General features: G+C 45.2%; 1 protein-coding gene across 1 annotated transcript; it reads left to right on the plus strand.

Annotated features, from left to right (window-relative positions):
• The first annotated feature begins 814 nt into the window (after window positions 1–814).
• On the plus strand, window positions 815–21,036 carry DLST (dihydrolipoamide S-succinyltransferase). Its single transcript, XM_070514071.1, has 15 exons — window positions 815–1,342; window positions 1,902–1,935; window positions 4,610–4,658; window positions 7,184–7,239; window positions 7,374–7,448; window positions 7,645–7,700; window positions 8,437–8,548; window positions 10,610–10,765; window positions 11,184–11,260; window positions 12,141–12,238; window positions 15,898–16,028; window positions 17,410–17,483; window positions 17,796–17,879; window positions 18,325–18,492; window positions 19,477–21,036. Exons 1-15 carry the CDS (start codon window positions 944–946, stop codon window positions 19,609–19,611), a joined length of 1,704 nt encoding a protein of 567 aa, XP_070370172.1. The 5' UTR covers window positions 815–943; the 3' UTR covers window positions 19,612–21,036.
• The last annotated feature ends 697 nt before the right edge of the window (window positions 21,037–21,733 follow it).

Genomic DNA, 21,733 nt, shown 5'->3' on the forward strand with positions numbered 1-21,733 from the left:
GAGCATGGGTTAGAGACAGTATGAGTGGAGGCCCGGTCTGTTTAGGAAGTAATGCAGGTGGAGAACGCTGAAGACTTGATCAGGGGCAGCAGCAAGGCAAGGATATTTTATTTCTAGTTAGGGCTTCTGCCCATCCCTTCAGAATTCTAGTGGAAGTGCTTTCAGAGTTTGGATGAGTGGCGGTACCATAAAGGTCCTGAGGACCAGGCAAGATGACTTAGTTAAAGAAACCAACATGAGCAGGCACCAAGTGGCTCACTCATTCATTCTTAATTCAGCCAGAGGCTTATAGAAAACCTTTTCTTTTAGAGAAGTGAGCTATAAAGGTGACTACTTAGGGGCCTGGCGACTTTAGGGAAAGGGAAACTGAAGGGACGTGGGAGGTCATGTGCTTCCACTTTGAAACGGGCAGAATAGGATGCCCAAAGCTGGGAGGCGCAAATTCAGCCTGCAAGTATTTATTGCACACCTGACCTATGCCAATCTCTGTTCTAAGTGCTGGGGATACAGTGGTGAACAAAACAGACAAGGTCCCTAATCTCATAGAGTTTATATTCCAGGGTAAAGCGACAAATGAACAGCCTCCAAAATGCACAGAACGTATGGGAAACAAGTAGCTTGGCTGGACAGAGTTTGAGCAGGAACTAGGGACGCTCAGGAGATGTCGCAGCAGAAGTAAGGCTTCTTGGTGAAGATCTTCGGCTTGGTAAAAGGGCAGTGGGAGCCCTTTAGAGGTTCCTTGGGGCTCTGTTTCTTTGTTCCGGGGCCCGGGAGGCAGGGAAATGACCATTGCTTTTTTCATATTTGAGGCACCTGAGGCTCTGGGAGGCAGTGTCACCTGCCCAAGGCCACACAGTGTAAGATCAGGAAGGCATGCCCGGCCAGGTTTGACTTTACAGCCCGTGCCCGCCCTCCCGCTGTTTTCCCGTAGCCCGGAGGAGGGATGGCGCGGCGCCCAGCGGCGAAGGGCGCCAAGCGTAGAGCCAGCTCCGCGGAAAGGCCGGGAAGGGCCGGACCGGGGGGTCGCCGGAAGGTCGTAGGCACCTTCGGGAGAGCCGGCGCGGCCAGCAGGCAGCACAGCAAGCCCCACGAGCGCCCCGCAGCTGCCGGGCCGGCGCGCGGACGGCTCGGCGGGCTCGCCGGCTTCCCCCACGGCCCGCCAGTGGTTCGCTCCGAACACCCCCTCCCCGCGCGGCCGGGTTCCCGGCCAGCCCCACTTCCGGTTGCTGCCGAGCCCTATATCCGGTGTCCGCCCGCCCTCGGCGCCGCTGCCGCCGCGATGCTGTCCCGGTCCCGCTGCGTGTCCCGGGCGTTCAGCCGCTCGCTCTCCGCCTTCCAGAAGGTACGGGCCGGTCGGGCCAGTCGGCCCGGGCCCTGGCGGGTGAGAGCCCCGCAGGCGGGCAGGGGGGCGGCCTGGGGCAGGGGCGCGCCGGCCAGGCCGGGCACCAAGGGCACCGGGACGCGGAGGCCGCGGGCGGGCGGCTGGGGGCCGGCGTTGCCCTCGGGGCGGTCTTGCGGAGCCCCGCGGCCCCTCGCCTTCCCGAGGCCCCCGGCGCCCGGTCTCCTGCTGCACCTCGCCCTCCGCGCCGGGGCCGAGGAGCCGCCCAGAGCCGCGCCCGCCCCGGCACGAGACTCAGAGTTCTGGAGGAGGCGCCACGGAGTTCCCCCCAGGACCGGGCCGGCCCCTCTCCTGTTAAAGGCGGCAGGAGTCAGTCCAGTGGAAGAGCTTGGAGGCCCCGTGTGCCGACTGGGACTGAGAGCCCTGGCTGTTGCGTTTCCCTTCTGGAGTCGGGAGATTCACCTGTCACCGGCACCTGGACAGCTTTGAGTCTGTGCTTAGAAAGCTGTTTCTTCTTTCCTTTCATCCTGGGTGACGTCGATAATGTCTTCTTTCTCAACAGGGGAACTGCCCTCTAGGGAGACGTTCCCTGCCTGGTAAGTTCTGCCCTTGCCGTCGCCTAAAATGCTCTCCTCGAGGGCAGAGCAGTTTTGTGAGGAGATCGGGGTGCCTGTGTTTCTCGGCATCGTTTTCAGATAGATAGGCGTGAAACGAAATGCTATTTAGCAGTAACAGCTGCCATTTATTCTTTTAGCGCACAGTTACTGAGTTTCTGCTGCGTGTCAGGCACTGTGCTAGGCACTCACTCGGGACACAGCAGTGAACAGCTCTTACCCTCCTGGAGCATACAGTCCCGTGGGAAAGACAAAGTGTAAATCGCTAAACAAATGAACAATGATGAATTTTGGCTGGACGATGATGAACTTTGGCTAAGTGCTGAGAAGGAAACAAATGAAGGTGAACAGAAGCAGCCTTTTTAGTACGTGACGTTAAAGCTGTGACCTGGAGGCTGTGACAGAGGCTAGCCCGCTGAAGAGAGGGAGAAGGAAGGGAATAGCATGTACAAAGTCCTTTTAGAAGGAAAGAGCTTGGCAGTGTTTCAGAACTGGGAAAAAAGGTGATTTGGCCAGGGCATTTTAATTAAGGGAGAGTGTTTTAATTAAATGAGATAGACGATGGTGTAGAGACTATTGGAAGGAATTTAGATTGTATCTCAATTTTTTATATGCTTGGAATAAATATTTGTTGAATGAGTCGATCTTATTGTGAGTTTTCTACGTGCCAAGCATTGTTCTGAGAGCTTTCTGTGCATTTTTCAGTTAATCATCAAGAAACAGTAGGAGAGGTGTTCCGTTTTACAAGTGCATAACCCAGGCTAAGAGAGGTCAAGTGCCTTGATCAGGGTCACTCAGCCAACTGTTGGTCTATCCAGGTCTCCCTGTCTTCTTAACCTAAACTCCTAACCCATCATGTTATCATTTACTCATGTACCCAACAGATTATTTATTGAGTTCTTGCTGCGTGCCAGGCTCTGTGCTAGGGGACGGCGATACAGATGGTCTCTCCCTCAAGGATCTTAGGTGCTACCTGGGGAGATAGCAAATATACATTTATGCACACATAAGGATATAATTACATTGTGATGACTATGAAAGAGAAATGTAGGGTGTAATGAGAGGGTAGGATGATGTAGCCCAGCTTGGGAGGGTGGAGAGAACGGTGGGAATGTCACTAAAGACTTCCCCGAAGAAGTGACATTTAAGCCAAGTCTTGAATACATAGGAGTTGGCCTAGAGAACTATATTCCAGGCAAGGGGAATTACTTGCACAAAGGTTTTCAGGCAGGAAGGGACTTGACCGGTCATAGACGTGGAAAGGCAGCCTGACTGGCTGGAAAGATAGAGAGGGCTGACAGTACAGGAAAGTGCAGAGGTTTTGGATTTTATCCTAAGAGTCATGAAAACATAGGCACCTAGCAGAATGTTAGCTCACAGAGGACTCTCAATAATAGATGTTCTTTTTAACTGGGAATCCTAAAAAATGTCAGGAAACATTTTTCCACTTCATAGACTGGCGGGACGATGGAAAGAGCTTTGTACTTGAAGTTTGCATCGTGGCTCAGGGCTGCACCTTGGGCTGGTCAACTTAAGTTCTGGAAGCCCTGCTTATATATGAAATGGGGAATGATGGCAGATGGTCGTTCCGCTTCAGGGAGTTGTGAGACACGAAAATCAAAATGAGGTCATTATGTGAAAGCTTTTTATAAATTCTAAAGCACGGTACAAATGAAACTTGCTGTAGGATAATTCTAAGCTGGACTCGGAGTTCCAAAAATCACTGTTGTCTGCTGGCCATTCTAGCTCAAAGACATGCCATACTTGGGATTTGTACTGCAGAGTCATTGGCTGCTGGACAAAGAGGTGGCTTACTTGGCTCTGACACTCTGGGGATGTTTGCGAGGAGGTGGGCACAAGAGAGTTGTCTCCCATTTGGTGTCTCCTGAGCCCGTGGTTGAGAAAGAGTTGTTAATAAATCTGAAAAAAATAAGACGTATGAAAGAATATGTTTAGGTGAAGCAGCTGTAATAATTAGTTGTCAGTTGGGGAAGTGCAGTTATCTGTGATAAGGATAGTTGGTGGGGCAGAAACGGGGCTCCCACCTTGTTGAGTGTGACCAGAGTGGAAGACCTTAGGAAGAGGGTGGGAATACTAAACTGAAAAGAGGGATAATGATTTGCTCAGTCCTACAACAAGCTGGGGACCCTGGGCCTAAAGTAGCCCAGTCTTTGCTAACAGAGTTCAGGCAATAAGACTTCCAGCTCAGTGCATTTTAAATAACTAGGGAAGCAGAAACCTAGACCAAATACTCCCCCTGCTTCTCAGATTAGGTTGTGTGTAGTCACAGGATAAGCCATCCTATGCTTTTCTCCAGCTTCAATTTTATTATGAAAACATATAGGAATAATGAAAGTTTATGTATTTTAAGGTAAATAAGATTATAAAACTACTTCTGGCTTTGCCCTTAGAATTCTCCCTTTTCCTCAGACACATATCCAGTCTCAACCCCATGTATCCATTGATCTCTGCCATTATGGTTACTTTGGTGGAAAAGTTTGAGAAGCAGGATTCTGTGTGATAAAGATTGTATTGTTGCCTGCAGTTGTTCCTGCTCTGTCTCAGAGTTAGGGGGTGAATAGACTTCTTTTCCATCTCTGCAAGTATCCTGTATAAGATAAGAGTTGTTGGTTAAGAGTTGTTTTGTTTCTTGCAGGGGTCTCCTTATGTCAGGGACCAGGTTACCCTGACAGCAGGAAGATTGTGTAAGTATCTCTGGGGAGCACAGATATATGGCCATGGGGTATTTAAGATACCAGTTCTCAATTTGACCATCTGATTTCTTCTCCAGCTTCCAGGCCTTGAAATTGAGGTGGTTATACTGAGTCCCTAGACCTAACCTTGATGTTAATTTACTACATGTTATGGACCTTGGGCCTCAGCCCCATGTCAAGTGCTGGACCAGGAGTGTGCCTGTCCTCAGGTGTTTAGATTATAGTGAAGGTGAAGTTGGAACCCTGTTTTTATGGGAATAGATACAGAAAGGTGCTTCTAAATATTCTGGTTGGATACAAGTGCAGCTGAAGGGCTGGAGGTTACATTAATTTTGGTATTAAGATTGAGAGCATCCTCTTGGTAGCATATTCTAACTGGTAAAAGCAAAAGACTAGTGGGTTTGAGTCCTGGGACTTTGACTAGTTTGGAGGGACTGCTATTGCATAATGCAGTGTTTGGAGGAAGGCCACACGTGTGTTTCAGATTAACTTCTGCTTATGAATGTTGCTTACTGCTACTTTGTATTACAAGTATTTTCAGGGTGGTGGTAAGAGGATGCTCTCTAGTTACCTGTTAAGCAGCTATCAAGCTACTTTGTAGGGAGAATCTTCAAAATGAAGGGTCAGCAGATTAGCTCCTTCACTATGCATCACAGTGGGATTTTTTCTCATTGAGAAAATGATGCACACTGTATTAGAACTATGAGTTCTTGTGTTATTTTTGGAGGGCAATTTGGCATTCATAAATCTTTGAACTTTGTGTACCTTTTGATCTAGCAATTCCATTTCTAGGAATCTAGACTGAAGAACTCCTGGTATATCCAGATTTCTCTCAAAATTTGCAGACAACAGGGGATTGGTTAAACTATGCCATGTTAACGTGTTTTCACTATGATAAGTGGGAAAATTTAGCAGGTTATAAAATGATTTCATTTTCTGCTGTACAGTATAATCCCATTATAAAAGTTCTTTTTGCTGTTTCCAAATATTCTACAGTGAACATTTAATACTTCTGTAACTTAAAAAATTATTTAGATTCAAAATGTGCTACTCATCTACAATGTAAATGAAAATTGGAAACCACAAATCTCTGTGCAATAAATACAACAATTTACTGTTGGAAAGTAAATTGTTAAGGGAAAAAAAACCCTGAACTTTGAAGGGTGAGGTCACACATTAGAGTAGGGTATCACCCTAGTCTAATATCTGTTTTGTGTTATGTATTGTCTTTTTTCTGTGAATAAGGTACCCACTTTATTTTAAAAATCTGTTCTTGTAAAACTATTTTTGGTTTACATTTTTATTTAATAGGTTATACATTTACATGGTTCAAAAGTAAAAAGAGTGTCCTTGTCCTCCAGTGCCACCAGGTTCTTCCCAGAGGCGGCCAGTGCTCCAGGTTCTTGAGTATCTTCGCAGAGCACTCTCTATATTTGCACATTACCCATTAGTTCTTGCCCATGAGCTTGTACTTATATATGGTTATAAACTTTAGGCAGAAAATGTTGTTCCGTATTTTTTCTGTAACATACATTTTTTCCCCAGATTCAACATAGATATTATGATCATTTTGATGTTATAAAGGTTAAAATATCAAAAGGCAACTTAAATCTATTGTGCTTTTCTGTTATAATGGTGCTTGTTGTAGAATAGTCAATTCTGAAGTGTAGAAGTGAAAGTCTCCATCAGTCCCAGTCCTTCTCCCAAAATGTATATATATATATAATGGATAACCTTAGGTACCGTAGATAGCTGTGTCCCATTGTGCAGAGGAAACCACTCCTAATGGCTTTGAGCATAGGAGGTGATATCATTCTCCAGTTTCCATTATTTGAAGTTAGTGCCATATCAAAATTACCTTAGTCTTTTGAGGTTCCTCCTGAATGAGTCCAGAATGGACTGATGTGCTGCCTTTTACTAAGAGAACAGACTAGGAGATAACCATGAGTTTTTTGGTGTGTTTTTGTGAGTTTTTTGCGTATAACCCTTGTTTTACTTCCAAGTTAACTGTCTCATCTTCCTGCCTCGTCTGATCTAAATCTGTAATCCTAGGTACAGAAATTCCATTGTATCTGGCACAATGGCGTGTACCCCAAGGGCACGCAATTTCTCTTACTTGGATTTAGTTAATTGAAAAACCTAATCAGGAAGCTAAGTCCTTTTGGTGGGTGTGGAAAAGGACCAAAATGTTTATCTTTTTCTTCAAAGAACCAAATGTAAGTCTTTCTTTTGTGAGAGCTGGCATTTCACTGCAGCACAGGGTCTTGGACTCACCCATGGAGCTCACTACTTAAGGCACCTGAGTCATCCAGGCTCTACTCTAGACCTGCCGAGTCAGAATCGCTGGGGATGGGGCCTGGGCATGTATGCTTGGAAAAAGTTCCCTGAGGTGACACTGATGGGCACCCCTGGTCAAGAACCACTGATTGAAAGGGAAGATGATCTCTGGTGCCTTATCTAGACTAACATGTGAGTGGTTCACCTGCTAAAGGAGTTTATGTTTGTTTCTTTTGCAGCATTAACAGCAGTGGCGTCTTCAGCGTTCGCTTCTTCAGAACTACAGCTGTGTGCAGTAAGTACCTGCCTTCTTGAGAATGGACTTTCAGTGGGAAGAACAATAGTTGACTGAGTTTAACTAAAGAAAAACAAACATTTTAAAGGAAAAATATGGACGACTTGTGATTTTCTTTTTCGCTCTTTTCCTAGAGGATGATGTGGTTACAGTCAAAACCCCAGCGTTTGCAGAATCTGTCACAGAGGGGGACGTCAGGTGGGAGAAAGGTAAGATTTAGTGCCCTCTCACTTCTTAAGTTTAAACGCTTTCTACAAGTCCCCTCTCCGGCCATGATAATCAGTGGAACCTATGGCTCCACCCTTTTCTTTACATGCAGTGTACTTTCTCCTGGCCCTATAGGAAAGAGATTTTGTGGCTACTGGAGGTTCCCCCCTAACAGGTAGCCTCTGACTGTCTTTTCAGCTGTTGGAGACACAGTTGCAGAAGATGAAGTGGTTTGTGAAATTGAAACTGACAAGGTAAGTTTGTCCTATATTAGTACCAATTTTTCATGGTCTCCTATTGGTTTCTTGACCTAATGAAAGAAACAGGGACTGACTGTTAATGTGTAAAGATAATTTTTAACTGCCTCTAACCTGAGTTGTAAAAGTGTTAGGGGCCGGCCCTGTGGCCAAGTGGTTAAGTTCACGCGCTCTGCTTCGGTGGCCCAGGGTTTCACTGGTTTGGATCCTGGGTGCGGACATGGCACCACTCATCAGGCCATGCTGAGGCAGCGTCCCACATGCCGCAACTAAAAGGACCCACAACTAAAATATACAACTATGTACTGGGGGGATTTTGGGAGAAAAAGCAGAAAGAAAAAAAAAGATTGGCAATAGTTGTTAGCTCAGGTGCCAATCTTTAATAAAAAAGTATTAGGCTAGCTCATTTAAAAAAAGAGCTTTAATTTTATAATTTTAGATCGTTCTAGGTGTATGTGCTGTGTATTTTAGTAGCTTTAGTTTTGTTTTTCATTATCACTTGGAGGCACATTAACTGAATATTGCTTTAATGTTTCTGAGAAAGGGTGAATCTTCACAGTAGCATTGACCTGTCAGTACTCTTACTCTGAAAGTGTGGCCTTGGCGTTTCTGTATGCAGGGTTTTCTGTATCAGTGTTGCAACTCCTGTGACTCATATTTGAGATTCTATACAATTAACTTTCTAATGCCGAGTGAAAATTGGACTCTCTGTCCATGTGTCTTCCTTTTCCAGACTTCTGTGCAGGTTCCAGCACCAGCAAATGGCGTGATTGAAGCTCTTTTGGTACCTGATGGGGGAAAAGTAGAAGGAGGCACTCCTCTTTTCACACTCAGGAAAACTGGCGGTAAAGACATTCTCCTGGTTGTCAAGGTCTCCAGTGTTCCCCCTGGAAATTGGAGCTGAGCCTAATCTCCTAATTCCTTGATACCTCAAAGACTATTTGGCTTTCCAGCTGCCCTTAGTTGAGGGAATAAGAGGGGTGATATTTATATACTGTAAATTTTAAGTGTCAAGTTCTAGAAGAAAAGGATACTAAAAAAGTAAATCTCATGGGGCCGGCCTGGTGGCATAGCAGTTAAGTTTGCATGCTTTGTTTTGGCGGTCTGGGGTTCACCAGTTTGGATCCTAGGCATGGACCTACGTACCACTTATCAAGCCATGCTGTGGCAGGCATCCCACCTATAAAGTAGTGGAAGATGGGCACAGATGTTAGCTCAGGGCCAATCTTCCTCAGCAAAAAGGAGGAGGATTGGCAGCAGATGTTAGCTCAGGGCTGATCTTCCTCAAAAAATAAGTAAATAAATAGACCTTATAATGCTCTGTTCTTTCTATGTATGTTTCTTGTGCTAGACCTTTTCTTAAAGATGTAATAGAAATGAAGAAGATTCTAAAGACAGTTATTGGTTTTTTTCTCCTCAGTCGTGGCATCAGAATCACCTGGGGGCTTTAAAAATAATACAAATGCCTGGACTCCATGACCCAGGGATTCTGATATCTGGAATTATCAGATCCTGGTTATCTAGCATAGTTTTTGTGGGTTTTTTTTTAATGCTCTCTAAATGATTCTGATACACAGCCAGGGCTGAGAGCTACTGTTTTAAAGTGAGAAGAAGCAATATTTCATGATGCTGTTATGGAGAATTCAGTGTAGTTTTTTCACATATGTTCTCTCATAACATTCCTAGAGAGGATTGGTATTTCTCTTGGGAAGAAATAAGGAAATGAATTTGTACTGGACCTCACAGTCATTATTAGAGATTAGAAAAGAAAATAACTTTTTCTGATTCTTAGTTAAATGCTGTAACTACTAAAATCTACTTCTCATTATTAAAATAGTTAAGCAGATAAGTAGTAGATTGCATCATTGAGATTGATCATGGCAAGACCAGAAGCCCAAAAGGGAAAGAATGTACAGTAGAAGGCTAGGAAATAAGATTGATTCTTCCAGTTGAAGAATTCTATCTTCTGATCATTCATTCCTTAAAAGAATGTCTAATTTAAATATAAAACCAGCTGTGGTGTCCAGATGGGTAAATTCAAAATAAACATCTAATTTAAAGTTATGGGTTTAGGGCCGGCCTGGTGGCCCAGCGGTTAAGTTTGCATGTTCCGCTTCGGCGGCCCGGGGTTCATTGGTTCGGATCCTGGGTGTGGACATGGCACCACTTGGCATGCCATGCTGTGGTAGGCATCCCACGTATAAAGTAGAGGAAGATGGGCGTGGATGTTAGCTCAGGGCCAGTCTTCCTCAGCAAAAAGAGGAGGATTGGCAGCAGTTAGCTCAGGGCTAATCTTGCTTAAAAAACAAACAAAAAATAAAGTTGTGGGTTTATTACTTAACCCCTGTATTGATTTATGAGAAACATCCTAGATGAAATGCTTTGAACTCTTAAGTCTAAATGAGCCCTTGATTATTTACAACTTTTGTTTTTTAATAGTTGAGTATTCTTCCACATGTAATGTGAAAATAGATGAGACTGTGAATATTACCATAACTAGAAATATGTTACTTCTATGTATGTGTTTCAACATCTTAAATTGCCTGGAAGTTTCCATTTCCATGGGCTTAGTAGGTGCTTTGAAAGTTACATTTCCATGGGCTTGGTAGGTGCTTTGAAAGTAGTTGCTGACTTTGATGATCAATCAGTGTTTGTGAAATCAGAAAGGCAGCTGGATTCAGTCAGTTGTCTTCTTAGGACATGTAGGAGCCCTGGGGAATAGAAGAACAGTGCCTTATATCAGTGTGTATATCTCATAGTACCTTGCATATAAAACAAATACCCAGTAAATGTTTGTTAATTGGTCAGAGATGGAGCTTTTGCTGCTAAATTCTGCTTAGTATCTGCAGTTTGGTTGCTTTCCATTCCAGACAGTGCCAGTGGCATCTATTTTTCTTGTTTTCCAGCTGCTCCTGCCAAGGCCAAGCCAGCCGAAGCTCCTGCTGCTGCAGCCCCAAAAGCAGAGCCTCCCGCAGCAGCAGTTCCTCCTCCGCCTGCAGCATCCATACCCACTCAGATGCCACCAGTGCCCTCTCCCTCACAGCCTCCTGCTAGCAAACCAGGTAAGCCTCTACCTCCCATGTGTCTTAGATGGGAGAGGAATATTTCATCTAATGTCATGTTCCTTCACAGGGCAAGGTCTGAGGGTAATAATGGCTCTGAACAGACTTCAGAATGAATGGCTTCATTGGCTGCTTTGTAGAAAGAACTCTAGACTTTGTTATCAGAAGACCTGTATTTGCACCCAAGTTTTTTGTTTATAGCTGTGTGACTTTGGGCTAGCTACTTAACTTCTCTGAGCACATTGTTAATACCAGATCTTCTGATACAGATCATTCATTCCCCAGGTGGGAATGGTACTAATACACCTCAGAATATCTTGAGGATTAAGTGACAGTACAGTATGAAAGCACTGGCACATACTCAGTAAATGTTTCTCTCATTTTCTGATGCGTCTGTACCCTCTCTCTTGGTTTTCAGTGTCTGCAGTAAAACCAACTCCTTCCCCTCCAGTAGCTGAGCCAGGAGCTGGCAAAGGTGTGCGTTCAGAACATCGGGTAAGCCACTGAGGACCGATCCAGGAAACAGGCAGGGGGCGTTGTTGAGATTAGTGGGGTGGGAGTATGGTGGTGCTTACCTTTGAATGGCGTGCACCTCACCCTCTTGGTCTTGACAGGGAAACTGAATTTAGGAAGTGACTTGTTCATAGTCATGTAACTATCAAATGATAGGACTAGACCCTGAGGTCTTCTAAATAGTTGTCCAGTGGTTTTTCCTACTGTGTTAAGCTACCACTGAAATGCCTTGGGTGAATAAAGTATTTGCAGGGGATGGTAGCTTAGTAACGCACCCCCTCCTTCCCACTTCAGAGAGCTGGTTTGCTGAGCTCTGTTCCTGTACTTCCTGGATACTTGGCTGAGGGCTACACATTAGCAGTGGCTGTCAAGGGCAGACATAAAACCTCAAGGAAGTATGGTCAAGAGTGTGGGTTCCTCTACCTGAGACTATCTCCTAAAAATACTATAGCCTCAAAAGTTTGTTGCTTGTGAGTTTCCATCCCACAGGTAGCTATTCTCATGCAAGGCTGTATCACCAGAAATTGCCCTTTCTGTAATGATTCTTGGGCTGGCTAGCCCTGTACTACACTCTTCCTTTTCATAAATGGGTTTTGGTTTTTAAATCAAACCTTTCCTGAGCCTGCATTCCTGGTCAAACTTTAGGCACATCTGAGAGAGTAGATTTTGTCTCAGTTTCCTCATTCTTGCTCAGGAGCAGGACCACCCCAGGAAAGAGAAAGCCAGGAGTTCTCATTGTCCTTAGATACTGTAGTCCTTGACCATCCCGTCCTGGCAAGCCGAGTGCTCACTCAGAGTAGTGGGGAGTGCTTGATCCACACAGACCAGACACACTCAGTACGTGTCCCACTTTCACTTTCAGGAGAAGATGAACAGGATGCGGCAGCGCATCGCTCAGCGGCTGAAGGAGGCCCAGAATACATGTGCAATGCTGACCACTTTCAATGAGATTGACATGAGGTAAGAACGCTGGTCCTCGTAATCCCCACGCCCTTTCCTTTGGAAAACACTTGAACTTAACCCAGTCGCTACTGCTGATTGCAAAACTAGCTTAACAGGGAAGAGGTACTGCTCGGCACTGCTTGTTGACTTACGCAGAGTGATGCACTGGTGTCATTCTCTGATTGACTTTCCTAATACTGTGTCTGCCTCCTCTGTAACTTAAAAAACTTAGCCTTTTAGATTTTTATACCTAAATCTTGTGATTTCTGATAAATGAGGCTAGTAATAATCTGAGGACTAATGTCATGTTGCCAAGTAGAGATAGGGCAACCAGGCCAACAAGGCTTGTGCCTGGGCCTACCCCTTGGGATAGAGAACCAGTTGACAGCATGCTGAAAACCAGGGCACCACACCCTGCTCTTTCTCACAGTGACTGCTCCCTATGCGTGTTCCTAAGCGCCTCAGAATGAGGGGGGTGAAAAGGCATAGGCTTGTCATCTTTCACCTTTCCCGGCTTGGTAGTGAAATGGAAAGCAAATTATGTTTTTAAAGAAAAACCTTAGGATATTAACTACAGGGGCTAATTCACTATACCCATTTCTGTAGTGAGCTAATTGTTGACTGACCCATTTTCTTCAAGATTTTGATGTTTATAAGTATCAGCACTGTAGGGAAGAGAATGTAGTTAAATATAACAAACATTTTTTGAGCGCTTACTGTGCTCAAAAGATACTGTAGGTATAAGATACTATACTGTATTTAGGGAGGATACAAAGATAAGTGAAAAAGAGCTTACTGTTTGGTTTGGATAAATGTAAAGAAAAATAAGTATCAGAAGGATACAAAGAGCATGAAGTGGAGAAGAGGATAAGATCATTTGTTTTTGAGCTGGGAGGCAGAAGGAGGGGGAGGGTAGGGTCAGGAAAGGCTTCCTGGACGGAAGACCAGTTTTAATAGGCCTTAAGGGACCATTAGCATTTTGACACCGGTAGCATCTTGGAGGAAGGTCATTCCAGACAATGTTAACAATATGGACTTGACACAGACAGGAAAGTCCAAGACACATTTGAGAAGTATCTGCTGTGAGGACAAACATGTAGGAAAGAATGGTAGAGTTGGATCCATATTTCAGAATGTTTTGAATGCCAGGATAAGAGTTTATGTTTAATTCTGAAGGTAAATCAACAAGTCTTCAGTTCCTCTCTGCTTCTTTTTGTCCTAAGGGTTTAATCTGCTAATCTGCTATTTTTTTCTTTTGGTGAGGAAGATTGGCCCTGAGCTAACATCTGTAGCCAACTTCCTCCTTTGGCTTGAGGAAGATTGTCCCTGAGCTAACGTCTGCACCAGTCCTCCTCTGTCTTGTATGTGGGGCTCTGCCACAGCATGGCTTGATGAGCGGTGTGTAGGTCCATGCCCAGGATCCGAACCCGTGAACCCCTGGCCACCAAAGTGGAACATGTGAACTTACCCACTACACCACTGGACCAGCCCCTGCTAATCCACTTTTCATTATGGAAATTTGTCTTCCTTTGGAAGGGGTCTGAAAAGTAAAGAGAAAGCAGTGGTTTATTGGTAGTGTACTGTGACATTGTTCACAGAGTAGGGCTCTGTGGCCTATTTCACTTGATGTCATCCATTCTATTTTGAAGCTTCCTAAAAAGTTGAGTTGCCATTCAAGCCAAAGATTTCTCTCCTATCCATAGGATGTAGGGAAGGACCTTGACTGATGAATCACAAAGGCTGCAGATTATGTTTCAGTGCATTAGGGCTAAATTGTACACAAATTGAATTGGACTTTGAAATTCTACCCAATTCCTTAAGACAAAACATGTAAATATTTGTGGCCCTGAAAGATGCAGTTGGCTTAACAGCTTTGTTTGGAAGGTAAATGCAATAGCTGGATCCCCTTTCAGCAGCTAATCGAGGTGTCACTTAACAATGGCCTGGGGTCTCGCTGCAGTCAGTAATCTGGTTTAGATTGAGTGCCCTTTGGTTCTTGTGCTGATCGGCTAACCCATAAGGGGCCTGTCTGAGACCGTCTTCTCTCTTCTGTTGTCCCAGCCTCTGCCTCCAAGGGCAGAGCTCTGAAATAGAAACTGCTTAATGACCAGACAATAGCATTTGGACAGTTTTGAGAGCAGAGATGTTCATCACTTCTCTTTCCATCTTATGTAGCTCTTGTGTCTTGGGAATCAGTAATGTCTTTAGGGTGGTAATCCTAGCACTAAATATGGTTAGATTCAGGAAAACAAACATTTTAAACCCAATCAGGCCCCCCAGGAAAACTTCCTTTTTCAAAAACAAAAGGTCTAAAGAGGGGAGTTAAAGTTATACCATCTTATCTTTCATGCTGATGTCGAATTAGGCCATTATGGGGAGAAAGGGAGAACTAAGCATTTGGACTTGAGATAAAGTTAAATTCAATTTCCATCACGGAACTGTATGTATTCCCATCAATACGGAGGTTTCTGCAGCAAAATGATGGGAAAGCCATTTCCCATTCACTCTGTAGTATGTATATGGAGCAACGCCCCCCCAAAGGAACAAAGGCTCTTCCTGTTGCAAAGACTTCTCAGAGACCCTGCTGCTCATACCTTAAAAGCTTATGTCCAGGGGCTGGCCCCGTGGCCGAGTGGTTAAGTTCGCGCACTCCGCTGCAGGTGGCCCAGTGTTTTGTTGGTTCGAATCCTGGGCGCGGACATGGCACTGCTCATCAAAAACCACGCTGAGGCAGCGTCCCACATGCCACAACTAGGTGGACCCACAACGAAGAATATACAACTCTGTACCTGGGGGCTTTGGGGAGAAAAAGGAAAATAAATAAATAAATAAATAAAATAAAATAAAAAAAAAGCTTATGTCCACACGTGGCCACTTCTCTAAAACCAAAGAAACCACATCCATTAAACTAATTGCAAGGGCAAGAGCTGTGTCTTTATTATCTTTGTATCTTGGTGCCTGACATTGACGCTCACGTGTGGTGAGTGTTAGCACCTCTTTGAAGGACCAAGCAGATGGAACTGCTAAGTCTGGGGAGATGAAGAATGAATCTGCTGGCTATCCCATGAGCCTAAAAGAATGCTGTATACTCATCCATATATAGTCATGACTTCTGTTGCTCACATGGAGCCCATACACTTGTGGGGTTTGGTCTCTACTCCCCCACCCAACCCCCCCAATTAAGAGATAGGAGGAATGTCATAAGGAAGTCAATCAGATTTTGTGAAACTAATTCTAACAACAAATAAAAAGAATATTGCTTATTTTGTGAACTTTTTTTATGCTTAAATTTTTTTTTCCAGAATAAATGGCTCATGATTTTAGTGTAGCCAGAAATTACTTTCTCATCCAAGGCAAGGATGTTGGTGTGCTGTGTGATCTCTTCTTCATATTATCTGTTACTGAAATTTGTGACTTCTGGCACATGACGGAGCCCTGTAAAGGACTCGACCCACCTTAGAGACAGATTGGACCTGATTCCTTTGTATCCTGGTTTATGAAGGAACAAGGTTATTGTGTCGACCTCTAGTGGACTATTTAAAAACCTGAACTTAGGTAGATGGTCCAGAATGAGGGAAAAAAGCTTACTCAGTTGTGTCCGTGGAGTTAGAAATTGGTATGAAAGTCAAAAGTAAGGCTTCGTTTGTGATCAGTTTGTTTTGTAATGTGTTTTTCAGTAACATCCAGGAGATGAGGGCTCGGCACAGAGATGCTTTTCTGAAGAAACATAACCTCAAACTAGGTTTCATGTCGGCGTTTGTGAAGGCCTCAGCCTTTGCCTTGCAGGAGCAGCCTGTTGTAAATGCAGGTGAGTTTGTGGTGGCCAGAATCACAGAGGTCCTGGGAAGTATGAGTATGAACACAGACCTGCTCCAACACACACAAAGATGGGGGTCAACAGACCAAGGCTTTTTATTTCATGTCTGTGCAAACATGAGTATCTTCCCCAGGGATTTCTTGACTCACCTTCCTGAAATGGCTTCCTAATTACTTTCTCCCTACCAGCTGGACAGAACAGTTTCTCTTCCCAGTGGATAGCTTCGCAGCTGCTCTGGCAACAGGCAGTCCTGAGCCAGCTCAGCTCTCCAGGCTTCACATTGTCAAGGTGGAAGCTCATGTTCTGGCTAGCACCTGCCCTCTCATAAACCCTAAGATCTTGGGCCTGATTTCCACACTAGGCAAGGCTCCAGGGTGACCTTTGATTTCTGATCACTGGAGCTCATTGGGAGGTCTTGGGCTTGGCCCTTCTTTCATGGACTTGGTGCTCATTTTCCTTGTTTCTAACTCACCGCTTCATTGAAATGTTGACCTAACAGGCAGTTCTCTTTCCTGTTGAATCACTTCTCTGTTCCTGGAAGATTAGAGAAGGGACAGTGACACTTTTGCAACCCTTAACAGTGCCAGGGTCCCTAAAGATCCACAAATAGAAACACTAGTCCCTTCCATCTTAGTCCCCTAGGTAGAAGGGCTATCTTTGTTTTGTCCAGATGTGTACCTCCTTATTTCTTCCGATCCTCTCATCTTCCTGATTGGCTCTCTCCATCTCTTTCTTCTGTCTGCCCGTACGTGTAGGCATTTCTCAGCGTTCTTTTGGCCTCTTTCTCCCTTCACATGCTTTTCCTGTGTGTCTGATCTAACAATACAGCATAGACTTTCTATGGAAAATGATTCCCCAGCCTTTTCTCTTGAGTATTTTCTCATGAGCACTAGACCTAAATTTTCAGCTGCTGGTTTGCTCTCTCAAGCTAGCATATAAAAGCCAGACCACCCTGCTTCCTCTTGAGTCTCACCCCTTGTTGAGAGTGGGCAGCAGAATGACAGCATCCCCTGCCTTTGCTAATTTGCCTTTTTTGGAGCACTTCTTAAACCTAGCAGTTAGCTAAGGGAAGGCTTGAGTAGAGCTCGTTAACAAGAACTTAATGTGTTCCGATCCCGTGGCAGCCACTGTATAGGGCTGCCAAAGAAATGGATACTCCTACACTCAGGCTCAGTCAGTCAGGGCACTTGGGAGATGTTACAACTGGTTGGCATGGGAGTAAGAAGTGTCTTCCACTTGTAATGCAGTAGTTTTTGTACTAGGTGGTCAGGCCACATCGTACCAAGCTCTGCAGATTTTTACTGTATTCCTATATTACCCCATTAGCCTAGGCCTGTGGAGTTGTATGTAACATGTGTTTTCTCTCTCATAGTGATTGACGATGCAACCAAAGAGGTGGTGTATAGGGATTATATTGACATCAGTGTTGCAGTGGCCACCCCACGGGTATGTTGGGGCAGAAAGTGGGCAGCTTTGGTTTTAGACTCTCTCCTTATCTGTGTGAAGAAGCGGACCCCTGGGAGAGATCCTTTCTGTAATGCTGTCTTTTTAGAAGGGAGTTAGTAAAAGAGTAACCTGTTTTTGACCATAGCACATTATTTTATCTGAATGTCAAACCTAAATATTTTAGACTCTGTTAATCACATTGAGTAATTAAGATATTCTGGAGAGGGGAGACCATTGGCTGGAGTCAAGGGAGTTATAACTATAAAGGGTACTGTTAATTTGCAACTGAACACAGCTTTCCACTCTCATCAGGGTCTGGTGGTTCCCGTCATCAGGAATGTAGAAGCTATGAATTACGCCGACATTGAGCGAATCATCAGTGAACTTGGAGAGAAGGTAAAGTAGAAAGGAGTATGTGTATGAGCTAGTGGGCAGGTCAGGGAAGAGAGCCTGGAGAAGGCTGGGCTCCCCAGTGAGCACGGCTCAGGGAGCTGGAGCCTCACTCTGTTCTGTAAGAAGTGTGTAGCCCCTGAGAACAGCAGTCACCCCCAAGAGCCAAAGTACAGATATCCGGCGGAGCTTAGTCTGCTCTCATGACTGAAGATCTCATCAAGTGAGACCTGCTGGGAAAAGAAAAGGTCCTGAAGTCCTCAACTCTGTGGCATGATGCCTTTCCTCTGGTGGAACACTGGTCACAAGCATCTCAGCTGAACATCTTTCATGTTGAAGCTAGAACTTGGACACAGTAGATCAAAATGATCTCAGATCCAAGCCCTACTGGACTTCATTTAGGTAAAGAAAGCTGGATTCACTTTTTCACTTATGAAATCTTTGTTTTTAGGCCCGAAAGAATGAACTTGCCATTGAAGATATGGATGGTGGTACTTTCACCATTAGCAATGGAGGCGTTTTTGGCTCGCTCTTTGGAACACCCATTATCAACCCCCCTCAGTCTGCCATCCTGGGCATGCATGGCATCTTTGATAGGCCAGTGGCCGTGGGAGGCAAGGTAGGAACCATCACTGCTAACATCCTACCAGCTAGGTGATGAGGAGAGGGAAATATAAATGCTAATTATAAAAGATTAGCTGTAATTTCAGGCATAAGTTCCATCTCATAGTTTCTAGTTAGTACCTAAGGCACTGATTCTCAAATTGTGTGTCAATTCACATCATCTGGGAACTTGTTAGATGTGCAAATTCTTGGACCCCTTCCCAGACCTGTTGAAGCAGAAACTGCAGATGATTCTGATGCACATTAAAGTTTGAGAACCATTGAGCTAAGAAAGCTTGCTCCTTCATCTGGGATCAGTCAACAAGCTTCATTCTCCAGGTTGCTATAGGGGGATACAGTTGGAGACGTGGTCCTTGCCCCCAGGAAACAGGACAACCATGCAGAGCAGTCTACAAGCTGTCAAGTTGTATGATAAGACTTAGAGGTTCTCCAGGAGTTCAGGGAATGAGTCAAAGGGTTTAGAGCTGGCCCTGGAAGATATGTTGGTAGGAATATGTTTTCCGGGACTCCTGTGTTTAGAACGTTTTTGGGTCACTAACTCCTTCATGAATCCGAAAATCATAGATCTTCTTCCCTGAAAATGTTCACACACCCAACTTTGCATACAATTTCAGACGATTTGTTGACCCCAGGTTAAAAAAATTTTTTTTTTAAATTATAACCCTAAAAAAGAAGCTGCAGACAGCCAGAACTGAAGGATAAACTTTGTGTAGACAGCAGATCAATAAGAGGGCAGAACGTGTTTAAAAAAGGCGGTTGTGAGGAGTCTCATATTTTCCTGGTTAAGCTTTGTTTCGGAGTCTGGGAGCTTTGCACTAAGCGTAAGCCTTGGTCTTTGAAAATATTCTATCTAGAAACAATAGCAATAGGAAAGGCTCTGGAACTGGGAACTCTCCTGTGGGCTGTGCTTTCTCATCTTCCCCCTCAGCGGGGCTTTCTCTGCCCTGCTGCAGACAAACTTGTTCATTTCTCTCTGTAGGTGGAGGTGCGGCCCATGATGTATGTGGCACTGACGTATGATCACCGGCTGATCGACGGTAGAGAGGCCGTGACTTTCCTCCGCAAAATCAAGGCAGCGGTAGAGGATCCCAGAGTCCTCCTACTGGACCTCTAGGAGGAAGCCACGTGCCATACACATCGACCATGCAGGAACTGAAAACCAGTCTTCTCCCTGTCCCCTCATGGGTCCCAGGTTAGCCTGGTGACAGGCACATGCTGTTGGCCTCACGAAAGGAAGCCAGGGCACTATGTAACCAGCAGGTCTTTTCTTGGTGTTCCTGCCAGGCTCTCTCCCTCTCTGCACCGTTCTCTTAACACTCAAATATCTTATATCCTTAGGCTTGAGGGAAAGAGAGAGCCTTAATGGATGCTCGTTAATATTGCTGCCTTCTGCAGAGATGACTTTGCTTCTTCCCAGTGCGAGTACACTGTAGGACCATGTGATTAAGTTGCTACCATTTGAAAGTTTGGTCTCCGGAGATGTGTAGTGGGGCATGTGCCTCCCAAGCTCAGAGCAGCCTCTGACCTGGCTGTGCATGTTCTCGCTCATTCCACTTGTGTGGAGGTATTGCCCACAGGCCAAGAGGTGCTGCTTTGCTTCTTAAATGGCACCCTCATTCTCAGCTGTCACTGACTTCAAGATGCCTCTTCTACCTCTTCCGGGAATCACAGGCCAGGGGATCTGGCTGGGAGCAGGGTGGGCAGTGTTGAAAGGGGGAGGGCAGGTTCTCCCTGAGGTCATATGTTGTAAACAACACAGGAGCAGAACACAGGCCTGTCCTCACTCTCCATCATAGCTTTGCACCAGGAAGACCCATTTTGGCACAGTCACACACAGCTGTGCTCATGCCAACCTTTCCAGGCTGCTAGGAACCATTCGAGTACGCTGTTCTCATTTAGAGCAGATTCAAGCACATCATGGCAGTGGGACAGAGCATGGTCACAACCAAGGGCTGGAGCCTGGTAGAAATTGGGGTGCAAGATGCTGTGGACTGGCTCAGCTTGTCTTGGGCTCTTAAATTCCGCCAGTATAAGCATGTGGACTGAGAGGCAGTTTTGTTCCTTCCTACGTCATGGCCCTTAGGGAGTGGGGCCTTAGCTCTTCCTCGGTAGAAAACAGGTCGGGGGAAGATGGACTGTGGTGGAAACCAGCCCCAAGATGCTAGTACAGTGGGGAGATGGCCATTGTCACCTCTGAGGTCCTGCCTGTTAGGTCTGGACACAATCATTGGAATTCCTTGGAGTATGGTTCAATGCACACATCTTGTCATGAAAGCTACTGGACTTCATTCCTTTGTATCCAACTGCATCCAGGCCTGAGACTGCTGACCCTTGACACCAGGAGCCATTTATTTAGTGCAGAGTGCCCATTTGTATCTTGAGCGAAGAAGCTAGGCCTGGGGGGTGGGGTGGGGGGAAGGGATGGGAGCCAATACTGAGTGCCTGCAGCATCTACTATGTCTTCACTATTCAGAACCTGTAACTAAAGTATTTAAAGAAACTGATTTTAAATGCAAATTAAAGGGCAAATGTTCTCAAACAGGGTTCCTGCTTCTGTGTTTCTTCTGGTTACTGAGGTGGTACAAGTCTCCGGGACTGTGATTGTCATTGGCACTGAAAGCCACATAATGTCCTGTAGACTACCCTGTGGTATCTGACTTCTGAAATAAGTTAACACTACTAACTTGACAGAAGTCCAGGGAAGTGCCCTGGCTTCCTTCCACTGCACCCCTTGACCTGGCAGGCCATGTGCTTGACTAGAAATTGGTTCCCTCCTTTGTGAAGCCCCTTCAAACATTAACATATTTGCATTAACATATTTGAGGACTTGCATTATTTTGGGGATGGACTGGGGAGAGGTAGGGCGACTCTTTCATACAATTTTGGACTTTATTGCCACGTGTGTACCAAGATGCTCAAGGTCAGTAAGAACAAATGAGGGTGGATCACCTCTGGGAGCAGTGACCTGTGAGGGTAAGTGGACAGGGTTGGGAGCTAACCTAGAACGACTACAGGTGACAGGCATTAATGCTGGTGTCCAGGCTTAATCACAGCCTGGTCTTTCACACTCCCTGCCTGCTGAACTTGCTTGAAGTGATGCCATCTATGTGAAGGTGTCACAAGCATGAAGTGGCTCTCAGAGGGTAGAACTAGAGTTGGTAGAAAAATTCTAGTTCAATGAAGGGAAGAATTTTAGAATTATGTATCAGGTCTGGGGCATGGTGCTAGCAGCCCTG

This window comes from Equus asinus, chromosome 7 (assembly GCF_041296235.1).
Source record: "Equus asinus isolate D_3611 breed Donkey chromosome 7, EquAss-T2T_v2, whole genome shotgun sequence".
Taxonomy (NCBI): Eukaryota; Metazoa; Chordata; class Mammalia; order Perissodactyla; family Equidae; genus Equus; species Equus asinus.